We start from the raw sequence: 19,377 nt of genomic DNA, 5'->3' as shown, positions 1-19,377 counted from the left end.
ATCAATAACATTAATGTAATGTAATCAGCACAATAGTTTACAGACACAGCAGATAACAATTCACATTTATATTTAATAACCAAGGCATAAAAGACAAAGATAATGATTCTCATTCTCATTCTGATCATTGGTGTTTACTGTCTATTGATTCCAACGGCAATCCAAAAACAGCAGCTATCAGTATGCTGAAGTGTCTCATTGAGCAGAGGACATTTACATTAAAATTTAATCAGTTAGGAGACGCTTTTAGCCGAAGAACAATAGAGACAATCAAATCGACAAAAAGAGCAAAAATGTGTAAGTGCTGTGACTGGTCCCAGTTAGTCTAACACAGTACACGTAGCTCTTATAGGTGAATAGAATGGCAAATTAAAAAGTCTTTAACTGCAGAGTATTGATTTGATAAACAGGAGTCGGGTCACTTTGGCATTATAACAGCTAAACAAATCAGATTTCCGATAAAGTTAAAAGTTCTGGTAAAATAATCTGCAGGTTTTTTGTTTTATAATCCACTGAAACTGACATTTGTCTTTTTTGAGATTATCTGAGAACATATCTAGCTTGGAATCATGTCGTGTACCAACTATTAAAAGCCTAACAAGGGAGTGTGTGTTATGAAAAAATCTGACAATTTGTCATCGTATCATACAGGGAATTATATAAAGTGTGTGGTAACAACAAACAGGCAGCGATTTTGGACTTGCAGCCACTTCAAGAGGAAACATGTGGAATTATTAAATTGGAGTGTAGGCAATAACCGAAACATGTATAATGTCGGCAACACACTAGTGTATGCATACATTATGCATGTGTGTTCACATCATTAATATTAAATCATTAAGTGCCCATTAAACATTCGGCACACACTGAGTGCTCTCTCGCGCTAATGGTTCCACTAATATGCGGGTCATTCAGTGGTGCATGGTTAAGACCATTTGTTATACAATAACCACTACAGGTGATTGGGTGCTTTTTCATCATTATTCTTAAAAATTGAATTTAGACAATTATTTTGTGCTGATAATTTATTATTATAAACTGCTCCACCTGGTAATAAATTTAACTTTTTTGCAGTCGCCATGCAACATTTAAGTTGGACCTGTTTAGTAACCAGACAGTTGGCGCACATTCTGCACTTTTAAACTAAACTTACTTTACAACTCGAAAGTCACTTTGACAGGTACCTTTTCTGCCGTGCATGTGTCCAGTTCTGCTCCCCGCTCATTTTGCTGAAAATGTTTAAATTTGCCCATTATGCCCAATCCGTACGTCAATAAATGGAGAGGACTTCTCACCGAGCGCTGCATGAAAATCACTCATGAGGATCCTTTATAGGTTTAAGCTCAGGGTTGAATAGATCTACTACAATCCCCGGGGGCTGATGTCTCCTGGGAGATAATGCAATTTTCCATTTCTCTTCTAAAATGAACTAAAATTGGGGGTCTTGATGGAGAGACACTTGCACAGAAAAAGAAAGATGACCCTCTTTTCTCCACTTCCCGATTTTTGATAGAATGATGGCACAAAAACATAAAAGTAAATCATTTCCACCTTAGTTCGGTGATTTTATAGTGGAAATATCTTGATTTGGGGTTCTTAGTCTACTCGATTCATCACAACTGATGGTTATTTTTCAAAGTGAATGAAAACAACGCTTTTTATTAAAACCATATCATAAGCATTTTCAAAATATTTGTTTTCTCCAGTCTGAAATCAACAGCCTCTGAAGTTCAATAGACATGACTGCCCATGCCAAAAAAATTGTTAAATAATATTTCTGTACACAGTAACATTGCATTTAAGTTAGTTTACCCACCTTCTCTGTGTCTATGCCTTTGGTCATGGCCCACGTGGAAACAATATAATCCATTACTCTCTCGCTCAGTCCTTTAGGCACCTGGTAAAGCTTCAGAAAGTCTCTCACGTTGTTCAGCATCTCGTGGTAGCGGTTGGTGTTAGTGTACATCTGCTGAAAGATGGTGGTCACGTTTCCAAAGATGGTGGCGTACAGGAGAGCTGCAAATAAGTGAGGGAAGAATGTGAGATATGGGGGCATTTTAGAAAGCATGCTGTATAGAAACAAACAACAATCAAAGGCTGAAGTGAATTTTGAGTGTCTAGAAGTCTAGGAGTACTGCATTGTATCTGAAGTGAAATGACGGTGATGAAATGCTGGCTGCGGAGAGGTTTTTACAGATCCTAGTGGGTGAAAAAGAAATGAGATGTCACGTGATCTTATATGTTGACTTCTTAGTAGATAAGATATACCTTACAATTTTGTTCAGCCCTGAAAAAACTTAAAGGCCATTCAAACACAAATAGTTTTACACATTTTGACTTGATTAAACAGCAATCTTCACAAACACGCTTTACCAAATCCCATCTCTGACCAAACCAAACTAAACAATTTTAGTCAAAGTCCCCTGTGGTGAATATATTGTTTATGTCTATGTGCTGTTTTAATATTCCTTAATATTGGCTTAATAAGACAAGCCCTGTGCAAATTCATCACTAAACACCATCGCTGAATGTTTTCGCTGGATGCAAACGAGCAGTTTACCAAAGACATTCTTAAAAAAATGGCGAAAAAAATTGCACAATCGTGTTGTAACCAATCACGTTACACGGTTGCTAAAGTGGATTAGGTTGTCTGAGCTGATTTGATTGAGTGGAGGCGGGGAATAATTAGCATATTCACGATACTGCGTATACTAAATGAAGCAAATTCAAATACATTCAAGCTATTTTCAGGCATAACTAAATTATTTTAAGGAGCGAAGATGAGTTTTAAGGGCTAAAATGATCGACTATAGCGACACATAGAAAAGCTCAACTTTAAATCAGAAGCGTGGCGTTAATAGAAAACTCTCAATACAATAGTTTGGAATATACTGTATATTGTATTATGTCTATCATCAGGAAATATCTAAATCAAGGGAAAATGTCAAACTTTCTGTTCTCATTGAATATGATTAAAGAGCTTTATCACCAAGTATGTTTCAAGTTACTTTTTCGAAGCGAAGGCCAGCTATGTGGATTTTTCCGTCTGCTTATATACAGTATACTTGCCAGCAGACACTGGCAATATTCCCCCTAATCCTATCCTAACATACACCCGAGTGTTTCCATGGAAACCCAGACCAAAATAGTTTCTGAAATCTATTGTTATTTTGTTACCAGAATGTTCTCAGAGGGTGGACAGGAAAAGGGATCTGACACAAAGGATGAACAGCACAGCCGGAGAGGTAAGATTCCACTGGAAGAAGAGGATTGTGGGTAATGCACTTGGAACCATATCAGTGATTGACAAGATTCCAGTCATTGAGAGAGAAGCGCAGCATCTCTGCACCAATCATTTCAACATCGTCACTCTTTTGACACTTTAGTCAAAGAGCAGCGGGAGCTTGATAAACATTAAGAGCCTAAGGAGACCAAAACAATAATTAAGTTCCTATGTGAGTAAAAGCATGCTGAGTAATGATAACAGCGTTTGCACCCTGATGCAGCAATTCATTTCTAGTGAAGGTTCCAGTGATGCTCAATGACGCAGATTAATTCATAGTTCATGATTCATACAGTGTGTCAGTAAGCTGCCTGTTTTACCAGTGCAGTCAATATGAATGAGGCAATAAAGAGTCATCAACAGAGACATATTTTCAACCTGCCTGAGAGTCTAGAAATACTCACATGCACGCACATAAGATGAATACTTGCCAACCAGCGGCGATTTGTTTTTAGATGCGCAGGAAGACGGTTTCAAAATGTTGTCGTACTGTAAATGTGGCCATCTATATGATTCATCCGTGTATATTGCAATTATGTTGCAGATACGTTTTTTATAAGATACTGGAAAATGTATGTCACAGCATTATTGTGACATCCTGTTTAAGAAACACTTTCACCTGCATGAATCTATTTGTAGATTTCTGTGTCCCTTGTCTCACTGTAGCTGTGCCAAGAATAGAGTACCATTGAATTACTATAATATTGATTTTAAACAGAACATGAGACTCTAAACAAGCAAAACCCCTGTTTGCATAAGTAAGAAATCGGATTCATTACAAAGAACTGTACATTTGTTTCACTTGCTATAATTGGCAAAGTTTCGGATGAGTAGGACTTTGCAACAAATGGCTGACAACAACTGTAATATAGAAACACAGATGTTCACAGAGCGCATGACTGTAGGGATACTGTACACTGTTGCTGTACACCAGTGGTCTCCAACGTGGTGCCCGTGGGCACCTGGTAGCCCGCATGAACTCTGCAAGGTGCCCGCTAAACACAGGGCTCACCAATAATAAATCTGTGACTATACCGATCAGCCATGTGCTACATCGTCATGAAAGTTGATTATAAGTAAGTGTTACAAGCTTTAATATATTCGTTAATATAAGAAAACTGAATTTGGTTCTGTGAGCGTAAAAATAAGGCATCACATGTTTAAAGTTTGAAAGTATGTTATCAACAAGTAGCCCTCTAGAGTATTTTAGATATTTTGGTAGCCCTCGCTTACAAAATGGTTGGAGACCCCTGCTGTACACGCTCAAACACTGTTGACTGAAGTCAGTCATCTTCAGGCATTTAATTTAGTGTTCAACAGTTTGTATTTATGGAATATAACCGTTAAGAAGCCTCAAGGAACTAAACACTGAAGACTCAAAGAGTCAAATATGCATCTCGATGTGCATTTTTGAATATATTTTATATCGGTACTCAATGCAAATGCATAGTAGGCGACATTTTTTCCCTATACTAGATTCGGTGCCTTCAAAGGACCAAACCATGCTGTAAATAGAGAACGTACAGAAAAAAAACATTTGACTAGAGAATGATGTGACTCTTTAGACTTTTGCCTGAACAATACATATTAAATATACACAGCACACTACCATTCGAAAGTTTTGAAACACTTGACTAAAATGTTTCAAAACTCATAATCTGAAAAACCTGAAGGCCATATCTAAAAGGGTATGTTAGATAATTACCTATTATGAGTCATTTAATGTTGATTCAGCACAATGTGTTGTCCTTAACTAGACACAGAGATGCCATATACTGTAAGTGTGCCAACAATGACTTGGACCAAATAATAAAGAAAAAGTAAGCAATATGTGCGTTAAAGATTAAGGCAAATAAAAGTGTGCAATTTTGGGTGGCTACTTTGAGGACGCTACAACTTAACATTGAGTTGATGTCTTTTGTATGCTTTAACAATATGAGTCCAATAGCTTCAATTATATTATTCCTTAGTTTGATGAGTTTACTATTATTCTAAAATGTGTAAGAAATACAAATAAAGAAAACCTTTGAACAGTAGCGTATGTTATTTTATAATATGTATTATAGGAATACCATGTTAACCTATTTTTACATATTATAATTAGTTATTTGCAATGCATCATGATTGAACACAAAAACCACTAAAAATCACTGTGGTGTCCTGAAGCAATATTGCCAGCTCAAAGCACCTTGAGTAATTTCCGCACGCTATTAACAGCAGCTTTACACAGAGGCACAATAAATGATAGTTTACACAATCCACATCAGACAGCAGCGCATATGCGTTTGATGAGTTATTAAGCAGAGATTAGCCAGAGCTCACTGTTAATTGATGAGGCTGTTTTCATTCAGTGGATGAGTCCACTGTTACCATAAAGGTCATGCAAACAGGCACCAACTACCTCCAGCGCAAAGAGCAGAGAAGCTGAGAAATCAGAATATCACAGTCTCACAGAGAAAGAGCTTAGTGGTACAATCCTTCTCCGAAAACAAGATGACCATTAAAAGTGAGTTTGCTAAAACAATTAAAACAAATTCAAGATGGTCCCACATAGAATCTAAACACTAAACACTAAACAATGCGAAATTATGAAAAGTGCTATATTGTGAATAGTTTTGAAATAAATTGAATTGGAAGCTCCAGAGTGATCAGTGACATCTACCGACGGTTGAAAAAAGGATTTTGAACTGAATGCCTATAAACAAAAGTAGCAGATTTTAAATAGCATACATAATTTATTTTAGAATTTACTGTTATTTCTTTTACAGATTTTCCACGTATAATGCCCCAAAAACTGTCATTTTAGTTTCATTAACAGATTTTCACAGATTTTTGAAATACAGTAAAAAAACGTCATATTACAGAAATAAAAGAAAAAAATCCACAGGAAAAATATTAAGGTATATTTCTTGTGCCCCAGCTGCACAAAAATTTCAGTTTCTTAACAGGATTTTCTTTTTTACAGTTTCTTTTTGGAATACGGTAAAAAAAACATCAAACTACAAAAAAGACGGCAAATTTACAAGAAAACAGATAAAATCATGTAATTTTGCAGAATACGTCGGGTGCCCAGCTACCAAAAATCTTTTTTTTTTTACGGGATTTTTAACAGTGTATGTCTGGGGGTTCCTGCAACCACACATCAACCACCATTAAGATGAAGTGGAACGCTAATGGAGAACTCTCTCGTTGTATTACCTCCCTTTGGAGGACAGAGCACACGTGGGACTGTAATATCTCCTCAGCTTCCATCACCGCCCATCGTACTCACTCTCCAAGAGCATCAAACTCCATCAATTCTGCATTACTTTACATTCAAGACCAAATCAAATCTACTGAAGACATGACCGTGGGTGGTCCCCTCATGAGGAAGGAATATTATATCCTTATGGGCGTTGGATAAACGTTGATTGATGAAGGCAAAGGAACAACTGCGCGTTGGCCAGACATTCGTCATTTCTGACACTATCGTTTTCATAAATGTATTCTCTCTTCTCCACTGAAGCAGACATCTTCTCATTAGGTCAGGGTAATAGCCAATTTGATGTCTTTTTTTGAGACGGTAATGGGGATAACAAAGGCCCCATGGATTCACTTTTGATGATTGCTGATGAAAAAATAGAGAGAGGTAACGGACTGCAGAGGATTTCAGAATGGGCTTGACCACTCATGCAGTGCCCGGTGAGGATGGAAAAAAGCAGCCTTACCGTTTGCAATTACAGTAAAATGATTCATGCACTGTGAAGGTTCCCCAGTGCTGTTACGGTATACAGATGTGATTGAGGAAGAAGAGACTATCTTAAAATGATTCAAAGGTTTAAAGTTCAGGGGGTATATTATAGGAGTTAGATTCTGAAATATCTTACTGACAACAAAGTATTATTCCCAATAGATTAAAATGAGAAATTGTTGTGGAGCTGCAAAAAGTGTACAGAGGTACGTATTCCTATGAGACAAGGTTGCCTCATTTTAATAGCACTTTTTTACAACAGAACTCTGTCCTGTATATTCCACCAGTACCTTAACTTGATTGCTAGCACATTAGATAGACCATACGTGCCATTTTTCCCGGACATGTCCTGGCCAGGATTTGAGGTGCGTCTTCCGGAGGGTCACATTTGTCGGCTTGTCATCGATGATGTAAGTCGAAGATGTAAGTCATTGAGGTTATCACATTTTAGTTAAATAAACATTATAAATTTGAGTTTGAGTTTAAGACGTATAATCATTGTTGTTTCATTCTTACCTTGAAATATAACGGTTGCAGTATGCAGTATTCAACACTGATCCCTGGTCTAAAGGGTCTTGCTTCAGTAGTTTATGCACAAAAACTCTATTGAAGGTTAGAGTAGACTATTAATATCAATTGAGTCCTGTGTACTCTCACTTTAGAGTCTGAGAACAGTTAAGGATTTACATTAAGCACTGGGTTAAAAGTGTCGCTTTTGATGCATTCAAACCTTGACAAAGGTCTCCTTCTCAAAACGATTCCACAAAAATAGCCTTCTCTCAAAGCATCAAATGAATGATTCATCGCCACACTGAAGAGGTGACAATCTCAAAGATGTGACAGTAATATTAGGAGCAATGACGGTACTACAAAATCAATCCCTTGTAATAGCTCCGCTGCTCAATATCCAAGCTCTTATTAAATATTTACAGGACTGACTCATAGGCTTCTTCAGCGAGTTACACTGCCCGGTGGCACAGAGTCGTGAGATGCAACCCTGCCGAGTCCACACAAATCCTGCAAGAGTAATTGCGATGAAGACGTCTCAATAATGAGCACAGCAATGCGGTCTCAGACTAACTAGACTTAATACATGGAAGTAGAAATGACGAACACAAAGCTAATCTACATGTGGACAATTATGCGGGGCTGAATCCCAGGGTTTCGCAGTAGCTTGTTGTTATTACATGAGTCTGAGACGCATTTGGAGGAATTTAGATTTATTTCAATTCAGCCTCCAGCCCAAAACTTTTGGCACAGAGAAACATTCTGTGCAATGTTTGTGGTGTGTTGCGATACTGGGGTGTTCTTTTGCTAATGAGACTGCCACATCCGGATATAATGAAATGTATTGTATAGTACGAGGAGAAGAAAAACTAAACCAGATGACATATTTTTTTACATCACCTGGCCCAAAGCCCCCCCACATTATACTATTTTATTTTCAGGGGGTGGATAGAGGGGGGCTCTGTGATTTACACTGAATGGTGAAGTCATTTACCAGCCTGCACTGCGTCATGAACAAATCATGCAAATGCTGTTTACCGTTTGTCTGTTTAGTGCTATTTTGGACTGCTTTTGTTGCGTCTCTTATTTCCTTTGAATTATGACGATAATTTAGAATGCATCTCTTAATAATGTCATTTTAGCGCCATCATCATTGTTCTGTGTGAGGAGTGTGATGTATATACTGTATATATGCATATGCGTGTCATAGGCTATCATCTTATTATTCTGCAGATACATCAACTACTGTAGAAAAAAATTATTCAGGGCTTTTGAAGCTTCAGTTGTCTTTTCTATTAGGAGCAGGAACAAGGTGTGATGTTCTTCATCAGCATGATCTGTTTTAGAGTCACGCTGGTGCTCACAAGTGCTTCTTTGATGTATATATGGAAGGGTAAATTCATCCCAAAATCTGATTTGTGTGATTTATTTAATCTCATGACGGTAAACATGTTGTCCACAGCACAAATAAAGATTTTCAGCTGACATCCGAGAGATTTCCAGGCCTCCTCATAGACATAATAAGATCCAGAAAAGTACTAAAGACAACGTTAAATTGATCCGTCCGCTCATAGTGGCTACATTTTTGGAAGCAAGGACGATACTTTATGTGCGAAAAACAAACCAAAATAAAGACCTTAATCGATATATTCTCCTCAGTCCTGTCAGTCTATGGTGCGAGAGCACTTTGTACGCATGCGCATTCCGTGGGGGCAGACACCAGGGTTCTGATTGACAACCCGGAAGCGCAATTCTGTGTTTACAAGCAGACCCACGCTGTATATAAGATGATCTTTGCAAAATGTCTGATGATTTCGATATTGAGGAAGACTTGCACTTTTTTACCGAATGCGCATACGTTGAAGTGCATTTGTTTTTCGAACATAAAGTATTGTCGTCGCTTCAAAATAATTCAACTGACCCACTATGAGCGGAAGGCCAATGTATCGATGTCTTTAATACTTTTCTGAGCCTTGACAACAACTATTACCAATATGTCTATGAGGAGGATCTCTAGGATTTCAACTTAATATCTTTAATTGTGCTCCAAAGATGCCAGGAGATCCCAAGGCATGTTTAACATCATGTGGGTGAGTAAAGAAATCACACAAGTTAGATTTTGGGATGAATTTACCCTTTAAGACTGTGGGAACTGCAGGTCTTTCACAGTTGGATACAGTAAGAACTTTACCCCAGTGAGCAGATACTGAAAGCCAGATGTTACCACAGTCGCTATATTTACTGTACATAAAGTTCCGACCCTAAGAGGACATTATTGTTACTTTTGTCCTTGGAGTTTTCTTATTTGATTTGGTCTTATTTAAAGATATAGTTCACCCAAAAATCTGATTTCTGTGAACATTTACTAACCTTCAAATTTTTCCAAATCTGTATAAATGTCTTTGTTCTGGTGACTTTAAGATAAACAGTTATTGGACCCCATTGAGTACCATAATAGGAACATTACTTTCCTTGTTTTGTTCTGTTGAAAGAATATATTTTGAAGAATGTAGGACAGCAAACCGTTCTGGGGCACTTTTGACTACATTTTTCCTCTTACGGCATTGTAGTTTTGGTTACAAGGATGCTGTCAACATTCGGTATTCGATTCTTGCACATTTTAGCAATGACTCTTGACTTAAAATTTAAAGCAGACTTAAAAAGCAAATTGGTTTATTTGATTCTCCTATTAGATCCTTCAACTTTCAACAACAATAGTTCAGGGTTCAGCAAAGCATCCGTACATGCCATGAGTCCTGTACATTTTGGCTTATATTTGTTAATATGTAGAAATAATTCAGTTAGATAGCTTTAAAAATGTGCAATGTTGGGCAATTTTTACATCAGGTATTCCAGATACAGTAGTTTTCATTGCATCTAACCACTGATTTATCACTTACCACACACCAGGCAATCCTATAAGGAATTATGATTAACACTAATGAGATGGTGTTAGGTTGACATTGAGGAAGTTAGAATAAAAATGTCAACATGTTATGCTTCTACTTTTTTTATAAACATTTTATTTGAATAGGGACAATACAATAGACATGACTGCAGTCAAAGACATGAAATGCAGGAAAAGCATCCCTGAGGGCAACCTGGGGTTAAGCACTTTGCTCAGGGGCTTGATGGTAATGGGACCTTTAAGCAGTAATGAGTATGTAGTTCAGATTTAAGGAGACCAATTAAATCTGCAAATTGTAGAAAACTGTCTTCCGGTGTCTCTGACTTTTATCCATCAGTGTCATGGCATATTGAGGGTCACTGAAGGTGGGAAAAGAGACGGTGACTAATGATGTAAGCATTGAGCGTACAGTACAAAGTTGCACTGAAATAATCAATAAAGCCCTATTCGCACGGGATTAGTATTACCTGGGGACATGTAGTCATTTGTAATAATTGCAGAGGTTGTCTGTGATCTTAATCCCATGCGAATCGGCCATGTCTGTCAAAATACCCCGGCAAGTGACCTACTATATTTTGACGAACACCGAGGTCCTATCATAATTTTAGTTCTTTGCGAATTGGCATCTCTGCGATTTGGTGGGCTAATATGTCCTTTTTCGAGGTTTTATCCAACGTTTGCTTATAATGGAGGTTTTGATATTATTTCGGTTACTGGGTCATATCCATACTTGCCAACCCTGCCGTTTTGGATGGGAGTCTCCCTTTCTGTTAGATATTTTGGAAGCTAACCGTGGCGCGATTGCGGACCGGACAGAGGAAGATTCCCGAACTCGATCGCGGGTCTCAAATGCTGAGGTAAGGTCATATAACAGTGAAAGTTTTGGCATGAAACTAGCCCAATCTGACATAATTACTTCACCCAACGGCGCATCCGATTGGTTCCTTCTGTATCAGCAGCCAATCAGCTTCCTGCTCAACATTTAAATCAAGGCCAGTGAGTGTCGTAGCAGTGCAGCTCGCTCAGAAACTCTCCTCCTTACCCAGCTTCACGTGTATAGATCTGCAACAAAGTGATCATGTACGCTATACAGGGGTTATTCTTTCTGTTATTTGTGCAGCTGCAGCATTCCTTACATGCACACAAGCAGTATGTTGAGGATGTATTGGCAGTAGCAAGTCTCTGTACTTGCTCCGCCGCAGCAGCGTAGCAGATCTATTCCGCCAAGACCAAATACATTTATATGTCCTGTAGACTACCATTCATCCATCACAGAAATACCGTTATACACTATACAACTATATATATACTGTATATAAACTAATGGCCAAGCCTTGTGATCATTTCCAGCAAATAAGTCCCCGAATTTGAGTAAAATCACAGGCTTCACTTATACTGTGCTAATGCGCCATGTAGGGATATACAGATGTGGGGAGGTCATTTCTAAATCACACGTGGTCCCAGATAATACTAATCCCGTAGAATAGTGCTTAAATCAAGTTAACAAATGTTCCATTACGTTTTTCAATCTAAATAGATTTTGTTTCTAAATAGAAGTTTCTTTAAGATTAATATTCATTGTTTCTATATCTGTGTTTCTGTCTGCCCCAATTGTGCGACAGTATGCCCTATGAAACAACTTAATCAAATCTCTTTAAAAGACCAGGAAGTTGAAAAGAGACAGTTGACTGACTTAATAATATTCAGTAGTGCTTTTTTAGGGTCTTGAAGGAACAGAAATTCACACACTAAATATATTTATAGACGTGTCTAGCACCAAACACGCTTTATATAGATGAGATCAACTAAGAGCAAGAAATATGAAAGCAACCTTTCCAAAAATTACCAATCTGGCTGAGTGAGCTTCTTTGATCATTCTCGGTGTGCCATCAGCAAAAACAAACACAACAGTTGTTATTGCCTCTGTGAGAATACCAACCGCCATATATAGCAATCAAACCCCGTAAAAACTGTATTTGTAGGACCTGCAGGCACAGATGAAAATTTAAAGTAGAAATACCAACAGGGTGAGACAAAACCTTCTGGGAGGACTTTAAGCATGTTCTTCAGAAGAGATATCAAAATACTTTTTCATGAAGATATTCACATGCTTTTTCCAAGTTAATAAGTCATTGCTGGGCGACGGTAGGTGAGCATGGCAACAAAGCACTGAAAAAGTACAGTACAGTACATACAGATGTTAAAGAGAAGTGTTTTTCAATGCAACACGTAAGCTAGACAAGCTATTCTGCCATGAGCGGAAATAGGAGGTCCGTCTGATAGGTTGAAGATAACAGGTAAGGCCGTGTTCACACTTGACTATTTTTTGAAGCTGCAAGCGTCTGTTTTACATTATAATGCAGTGCTTTTCTTCTGCGTCTTTTTTTCCACGTCTTTTTCTGCTTGTTTTTCTTCAGCTCAGAGCGTCTTTTGAGGTTGAAACTTTTCAGAACGAAAACGCCCTACGTCAAGCACCTTTTTCACAGCTTACCAATGACAGAGACCTGTTGTTTTCATAACAACATGCGAGGAAGGTGATTTGTGGAAAAAAGGTTTGTGGAAATGTACTTTTAATTTTGACTATCTGTAACTTTTGATTGCATTTCTAGCTTATATTAGTATTGTGGCTTTTTAAAATGTGATAAGTAATTGCAAAGACTTTCTCTGTTTATAATTCAAATAGACTTCTGTTAAACTGCCTATGAAGGCTGTGTCATGATTCTGCTGCATCATGTCATGTTTCTCTTGGTTTAGTGGCAGGATCATGACAGAATCTCATGTGTTGTGTGGAGAGAGGCAATTATTGTTCTTATGGCCTTCCATACTCTCTCTCCTGTCTCGTCTTTGTTCCCATCCTCTCGTTACCCTCGTTATTGATTAATGCCCTTCACCTGTTTCCCTCTTGATTTGCTCCCTTATTTAATGCCCTTGTGTCTTCTGTCTTGTGCTGGTTCATTGTGGTTGTGTGGTGAGTCCATGTGTCTTGTCAAGTCTAGTTCAGTGTATTTGTAGTTCTTGTTTTGAGTTTATGTTAAGTCTTCGTGTTGTTAGTCTCCCTATAAAATGCCCTCTTGTCTATTGTCTTGTGCTCGTTCGTTGTACCTCTTCCCTGTACATGTTTCCAAGTTCTCTGGTCTGGTCTGGTCTTGTCGTAGTGTCTGTATGGTTCCAAGTTTTGTGTTTAATTCCTAGTTGTTTATGTTTGCCCCCCTTGTGGGATGAGTTTGTTTTCTGTTTTTTGTATCCAGTTTAGTTAGCGTTTTCCCATCGTGGATGTTTGTTTTGCCATGTTTTTATAATTACAGTATATTGTTATCCCCGTGTCTGCCTGCACTTGGGTTCTCTTCCTGTCCTAATTCATGACAGGCTGTCTCTATCTCTGAACATCGCCGGCTACTATTTGTAACCACAAGGCTGAGTACAAATAGCACGCCTTGTTGGCAGAGACTATTTACACTAGCTCCGCCCACCAATATGTGATTGGAATAGAGAAAGTGTAAGATTGACGCCATTTCAAATATCAACTCGAGTGGCATAAAGTGTAAAGTCTGTATAGTGCGACATTGGAAGACCGGGTTTTAAATCCCACTGAAAACATTTATCATTTTACAGATCATAAAGGCATTTGTTTTCAATAAAATTGATTTAAGACTTTAAATTAATTATTCATAAACTTTAGGTTTAGGGTAAAGTTAGGGGTAGGCATAGGGCTTTAATATCGCAATAAGCAGTACGTTTTTTTATAAATATAATGATTTACTGTCTGTTTTAATTGCATAATGTTTAATGCAAAACAATACTGAGGTGCAAATAGTAACGTTATCTGCCACTATTTATAAGTAAAAAGCATCTAACTACTCAATAAAAAAATAGGCCCAGCAGCTATTTTTGGTTAGTTTGAATTGCATATCACATAGAAATGCTGCTATTTTCACTTGGTGTAAACAGAACTTACTATTTAAACTTTGTGTAAAAAGCAGTTGTCACGATTTTCACCAAAACCTCGTATTGAGATTAATAATTATTTGGAGGACCAATCTGTGGATCGTAATGGAACAACCGCTGGCTCTGAAAATGGAGCGGCGAGCAGCTTTCAGCTATGATCACTTTAAGAACTTTTCCTGCAAGCACCCTGAACTAGACAAATGGAAAACGTATTTTGAATAACACCACTTTATAACCTAAATATGTGTTGAGCGCAACCCTCTCAATAACAATAACCCACAACAATAATGACAGCGGGGTAAAAACAAAAGAAAAGAAAGAAAGCGTCTGGTCTGATCACAGTGATGTTGTTTGATATGTTTATACCAGCCCTGTAATAAAGCACTAAGTCACGTCACATGTATTGTTTTTAAACAATATAGCATATTGCTTTTAAGCCACAAACAAAACTGTCAAATTTAATTCACTGTCACAGTAAGGTGTCGGTTCCAAATTTCTATGTATATAAATTTTGTATCAAATGACATACCGCACTAAGCTATGTTTGAACACATCAATTCTTCTAGATTTTTGGTTCTAGTATGATGTTCAGAGCTGAAATAAATCGTATCCCTCATGTTATTCCAAACTTGCATTACTTTCTTTCTTCTGCTGAACACACCACAAGATATATTTAGGAATGCTTTTGACTAAACAGCATTGGCCAATGTTGACTTCAATTGTATGGACACAAAACCACTGAGACAATTCCCAAAATATCTTCTTTTGTGTCCCACTCAATAAAGAATCAGATCGCTGCTGTCTGTCTGAAACCGTATTTCATGATAATAATTTTTTAACCAAAAAACATTATTATAAGTTGCCCTCTATGTTTGTCGCTGAGTTTACGCTGCTAATATTTACCAAATAAAAAGTATTAAAAAGTGTTTCGACAACTTAAACAACACAGTATTTAATCATGTAAAAAGCACAGTTTTTTTCCAATTCCTGAAAAACAGCTAATTTGGACATACAAGGTTTTGGAAGGACAAAGACAATATACGGGTTATGAATGACATTAAAGTGAATAAAGGATGACAGAATTGTTATTTTGGGGGGAACTATCCCTTTACCTGTCCCAGTGATATAGCACTTATTTTCGTGAATGTGCCAAGTCTCAGGAGCCTAATCTGAACAACAAAGTATATTTGTGCTGAATTTATTAATTTAATAAATATATAATACACCTGTCGATAAATTGAGTGATTAAATGACACAACAGAAGATTGGGGAATCAATAAAGGGCACTTAAGTGGTGTAAAGTCTTTTGGAGTTTTTTATGCAATAAATATTTCAGCCTTTTAGAAGCAATGACCCAGATGAGTCAGTAATTGTAAGCTACTGAAATGCTCTTGTGCTTGGAGAAATAACGCTGGCTGACTTCCAGTATCAGCCCAACATGGATGGATGCCTAACATACACGGTCAAGTTCAGTAATTACTACAGGGCCTGAAGGCAGACACAATTTCTGTCCATCAAGCTAGTTTTCTCTGTCTCTGCATTGTATTTTCACTCACATTTGTATCGCTCCCCTGCTTGAATATTCCTAAAGAGACAAAGCAACACCTATTCTGTCCTTTCATTTGTAATTGACTCATGAATAAGTGATACAAAACAATGTCAATTAAATTACTATGAGAAGTCATGATAATGTCATTAGCAGAGTTTTCCTCTCAGCAAGATGACACCTGACATAAGCATCAGAATTAATCCAGGACAGTATGTTTGACAGCATGTCTCTTCACACCTGTCATACAGTATATGGCATGAGACTCCTGTGTGCTGTCATATTGGAGTCACACCATGAAGAAATCGTATTGCTAAGAGGTTACTCAGTACAGGAACAAAATGGATGTTCAAGTAGATATCAACTTTATCTCAAATGTTCTGAAATTGTTTAGGAGATGAAGAAATAAATTGTTGATACATTAACTATTCCATATTTTGAAAGTCAGCTAAGTACCACTAAATAAATCTGTTTTGGGGTAATTTAATGAGAAATGTATTTATATTCAAAGTGTCAATAATCGTAATTATTCTTTGCGGACCTTTGTATTCACTCATGGCATTCTCAAAAAACTACCAAATAACCGCAGTTCTAACCTCAATATCCATAACGAAATCCCAGATGGCCAGACATTTAATAATTGATTAATAATGAATTATTAAAATATTTATGTTAGAGATGAGTGAATGTAGTGTATACCAGGAGTTTATAAACATTGAGCTTAAATGAGTAAAATGAACAGATAGTCCTAATGGCTGTTTAAAATAGTCCCCTCCCTTGAAACGAGTGGAAACAGTATTCCTTACAGCCCAACATAACTAGCCGTTAAGTCTCCTTGCAATAAAATCTACTCTACCAAAGGAGTTGTCACTCACACTTAAAAGTCCAGTGTATGAAATTTGGCGGCATCTAGTGGTAAGGTTGAAAATTGTCTTTCAACGCACTGTGGTGGCTGACGCAGAACTAAGATGTCATTACGTTTTTGCTTGCGCTCTTTGGAGCAGTTTGTCCGTTTAGGGCTACTGCAGAAACAACATGGCGAATTCCATGCAAAGGGACCCGAAGTGTATGTAGATAGAAATAGCTAATTCTAAGGTAATAAACGTAACGCTTACGCTTCACTATGTAAGGTCTTTATACACCTCTGAAGATAGAGTTATGTATATTATATTGCATTTCAGTCAATAGATCCTCAAAAAATACACTGTACCTTTAAGATAAACTCCACTGTAACACACAACTCTCCATCACTGACCAGTCTCTTACAACAACAAGGGAATTTACATCTTACACAAACTAGGGGAAAGCGGGGTAGAACGTAAAGCTTTTTGGTTGTAGCTCAATTCCTAAAAATGATCTAAAGTTGATTTTTACAAAAGCATACACATCTGTGCTACAAAAAAAAATCAGTTTGCTGTCGAAAGCGAGTTCATTTTGAGCTTTGTGCGCTATTTTTGCCACAACACAGGTTGTGACGGGGCTTTTTCTCATAATTATTCATGAGACATTCCTCCTAATTATTCATGATAGTGCCTGTGTGTGTTTCTATCAGATCCCCCAGAGAGAGGCGTTCACGGCACATGATAGCAAGCTGATGGGAAATACAGTATATGTGGTATATACTGTATGTGGGGGAAGGGCTTCTCCACTGAAAGTGATAAATAAATGACAGTTGTTTAAATTTTGGCGCACAGAAACAGGTACGGATGGCCATTTGGAGCTTGCGGGGGGCGGGAGCTCATGTGGACCAGTAAAGCTCAATGTGTCAAGTTGGACATCTGGAGGGGACTTCCGACCACTGAAACACTATTGCAAACTGATGGAAGGGGGTTTCCCTACAAATGGCTGGTAACAAATGCTAGTCGCCTCATTAGAGTGCCCGTCTCCCATGCCGGACTGATCGGCAGTTCAAAGCCCAATTACTATGTATGCAAGGTCGAAACAGTAGCAAACTATTTTATTTGGGAAAGCTTTTAGAAATGGAGACAAGTGGACTTTTTGACTCGCTCATGGAGGCAGCCTGCGTCAGGAATGACTGGGGGAGACTGTTTGGGGGGACTGGGGGGACAAGGTGATTGTTTTTGTCTCTTCATTGTCTTTATGTGTCAGCTATGCCATCCATTTTTTCAGTCCAGAAAAATCACCAGCTCAGTCATAGACGATGGCATTTGATCACTATGGTTGCCGCTACTAAAGGCACAATTGAGGCCTTTGTGCCTGCGCGTGACCTGAGGACTATTCCATCTCTTCAAATGCGCTAACTGTCATATTTTAACTAGAACAATGGTACTTGTTTTTTTTTTAAAAGAGAAATACTCTATGTCAGGTGCGGCGCCAGACGATTTTGCCGGGGCTTCAGCCCCGAATGTTTTGAGTCAACCCCCGAATGTAATGACTGTCACTGAGCAAATATGAAACTGGACAACAGCATATGTAAACCCCCGAAATCATAAGTTGCTTTATTTCATTGTGCTTTGGCTTTGCATATACTGCATACAGCCTGTAAAAATTGTAGTAGTCTAGTCTAAAGAATACATTTCTTTGCTCTCCATTTCTTCCTCTCTGTTGAATATGCAGCAGAAAGGGGAGGAGCTAGCACAGTCAACCGCAAGAGTGCGAAATAACAACTGAGACAGTCAGCGAGCAGGAAAGAAAACATTTAAGAAAAATTAAGCAAACAACACTTTGGGGATTTTTCGGAAAGAAGTCAGTGTGAAAGAATCATTTTTTTTAACCTTAAAGTCCTTATATCCTTAAAAAATGTATAGAAACAACACTGAACAGTGTTCAACATGTGCTTGTTGGCAATCAGGAAGAGCAAAGAGGGACTTATGTGTTTGCTTCCATATGTGGGCCAGGCTAGATATAAGACCAGGGCTGGGTTCCCGCAAACCTTCTTAATGCTACGTCGTACTTAAGTTATACCTTAAACTTTACCTTATCGTTAATACATGTTTACTTAAACCGTCTTAGTTAAGTATACCTTCTGTAAGTCATACTTTCGTAAGGTTGGTCTGGAACGCTCTTAGCTAAACCTTATCGCCTTTGATGGTTCATATCTCTATGCAAAAAGCTTTTCTACATCGCAGTTTCATTTCACATATAAAATGTAATATGATAATTTAGAATAAAATTCTACTAAGTATTTAATATACATCTTTATTTAACTTAGTTTTAATTTTACAAATAAAATACTCTCAGTATAGGCTATTGAAGTGTTTTCATGAATAAAATAGTCTTACACCTCTCCTGCTTCGTACAGCTTTGTTCTTCAATGACACTCACTTTGGCAACAACCTCAGCTATTCACTGTTTCTGTAATACATTGATCGTAGAATCAATATACAGTAGTAACAGCACTAGTCATTGGAATTGACTGGATAAACCACAGATACAGTAAGCAAGATCAATAAATCCTCTGGACCTTAATCATCTGACAGATTCTAGCTCCTACCTAT

The 19,377-nt window shown here is 37.7% G+C and overlaps 1 protein-coding gene across 1 annotated transcript in view; it reads right to left on the bottom strand.

Annotated features, from left to right (window-relative positions):
• kcnh5a (potassium voltage-gated channel, subfamily H (eag-related), member 5a) overlaps positions 1-19,377 on the bottom strand; it is a gene marked incomplete at both ends in the record, with an annotated part of 75,238 nt that overhangs the window by 20,203 nt on the left and 35,658 nt on the right. The window contains one exon of the mRNA XM_079475511.1: positions 1,817-2,016. Within this exon, the coding sequence (XP_079331637.1) occupies positions 1,817-2,016 (200 nt within the window). The remainder of the gene's footprint in view (positions 1-1,816; positions 2,017-19,377) is intronic.

The sequence above is a fragment of the Barbatula barbatula genome (assembly GCF_947034865.1).
Source record: "Barbatula barbatula genome assembly, chromosome: 15".
NCBI lineage: Eukaryota > Metazoa > Chordata > Actinopteri > Cypriniformes > Nemacheilidae > Barbatula > Barbatula barbatula.
The sequence above is the reverse complement of the archived record's forward strand: the minus strand, read 5'-3'. Positions and strand labels throughout refer to the sequence as shown.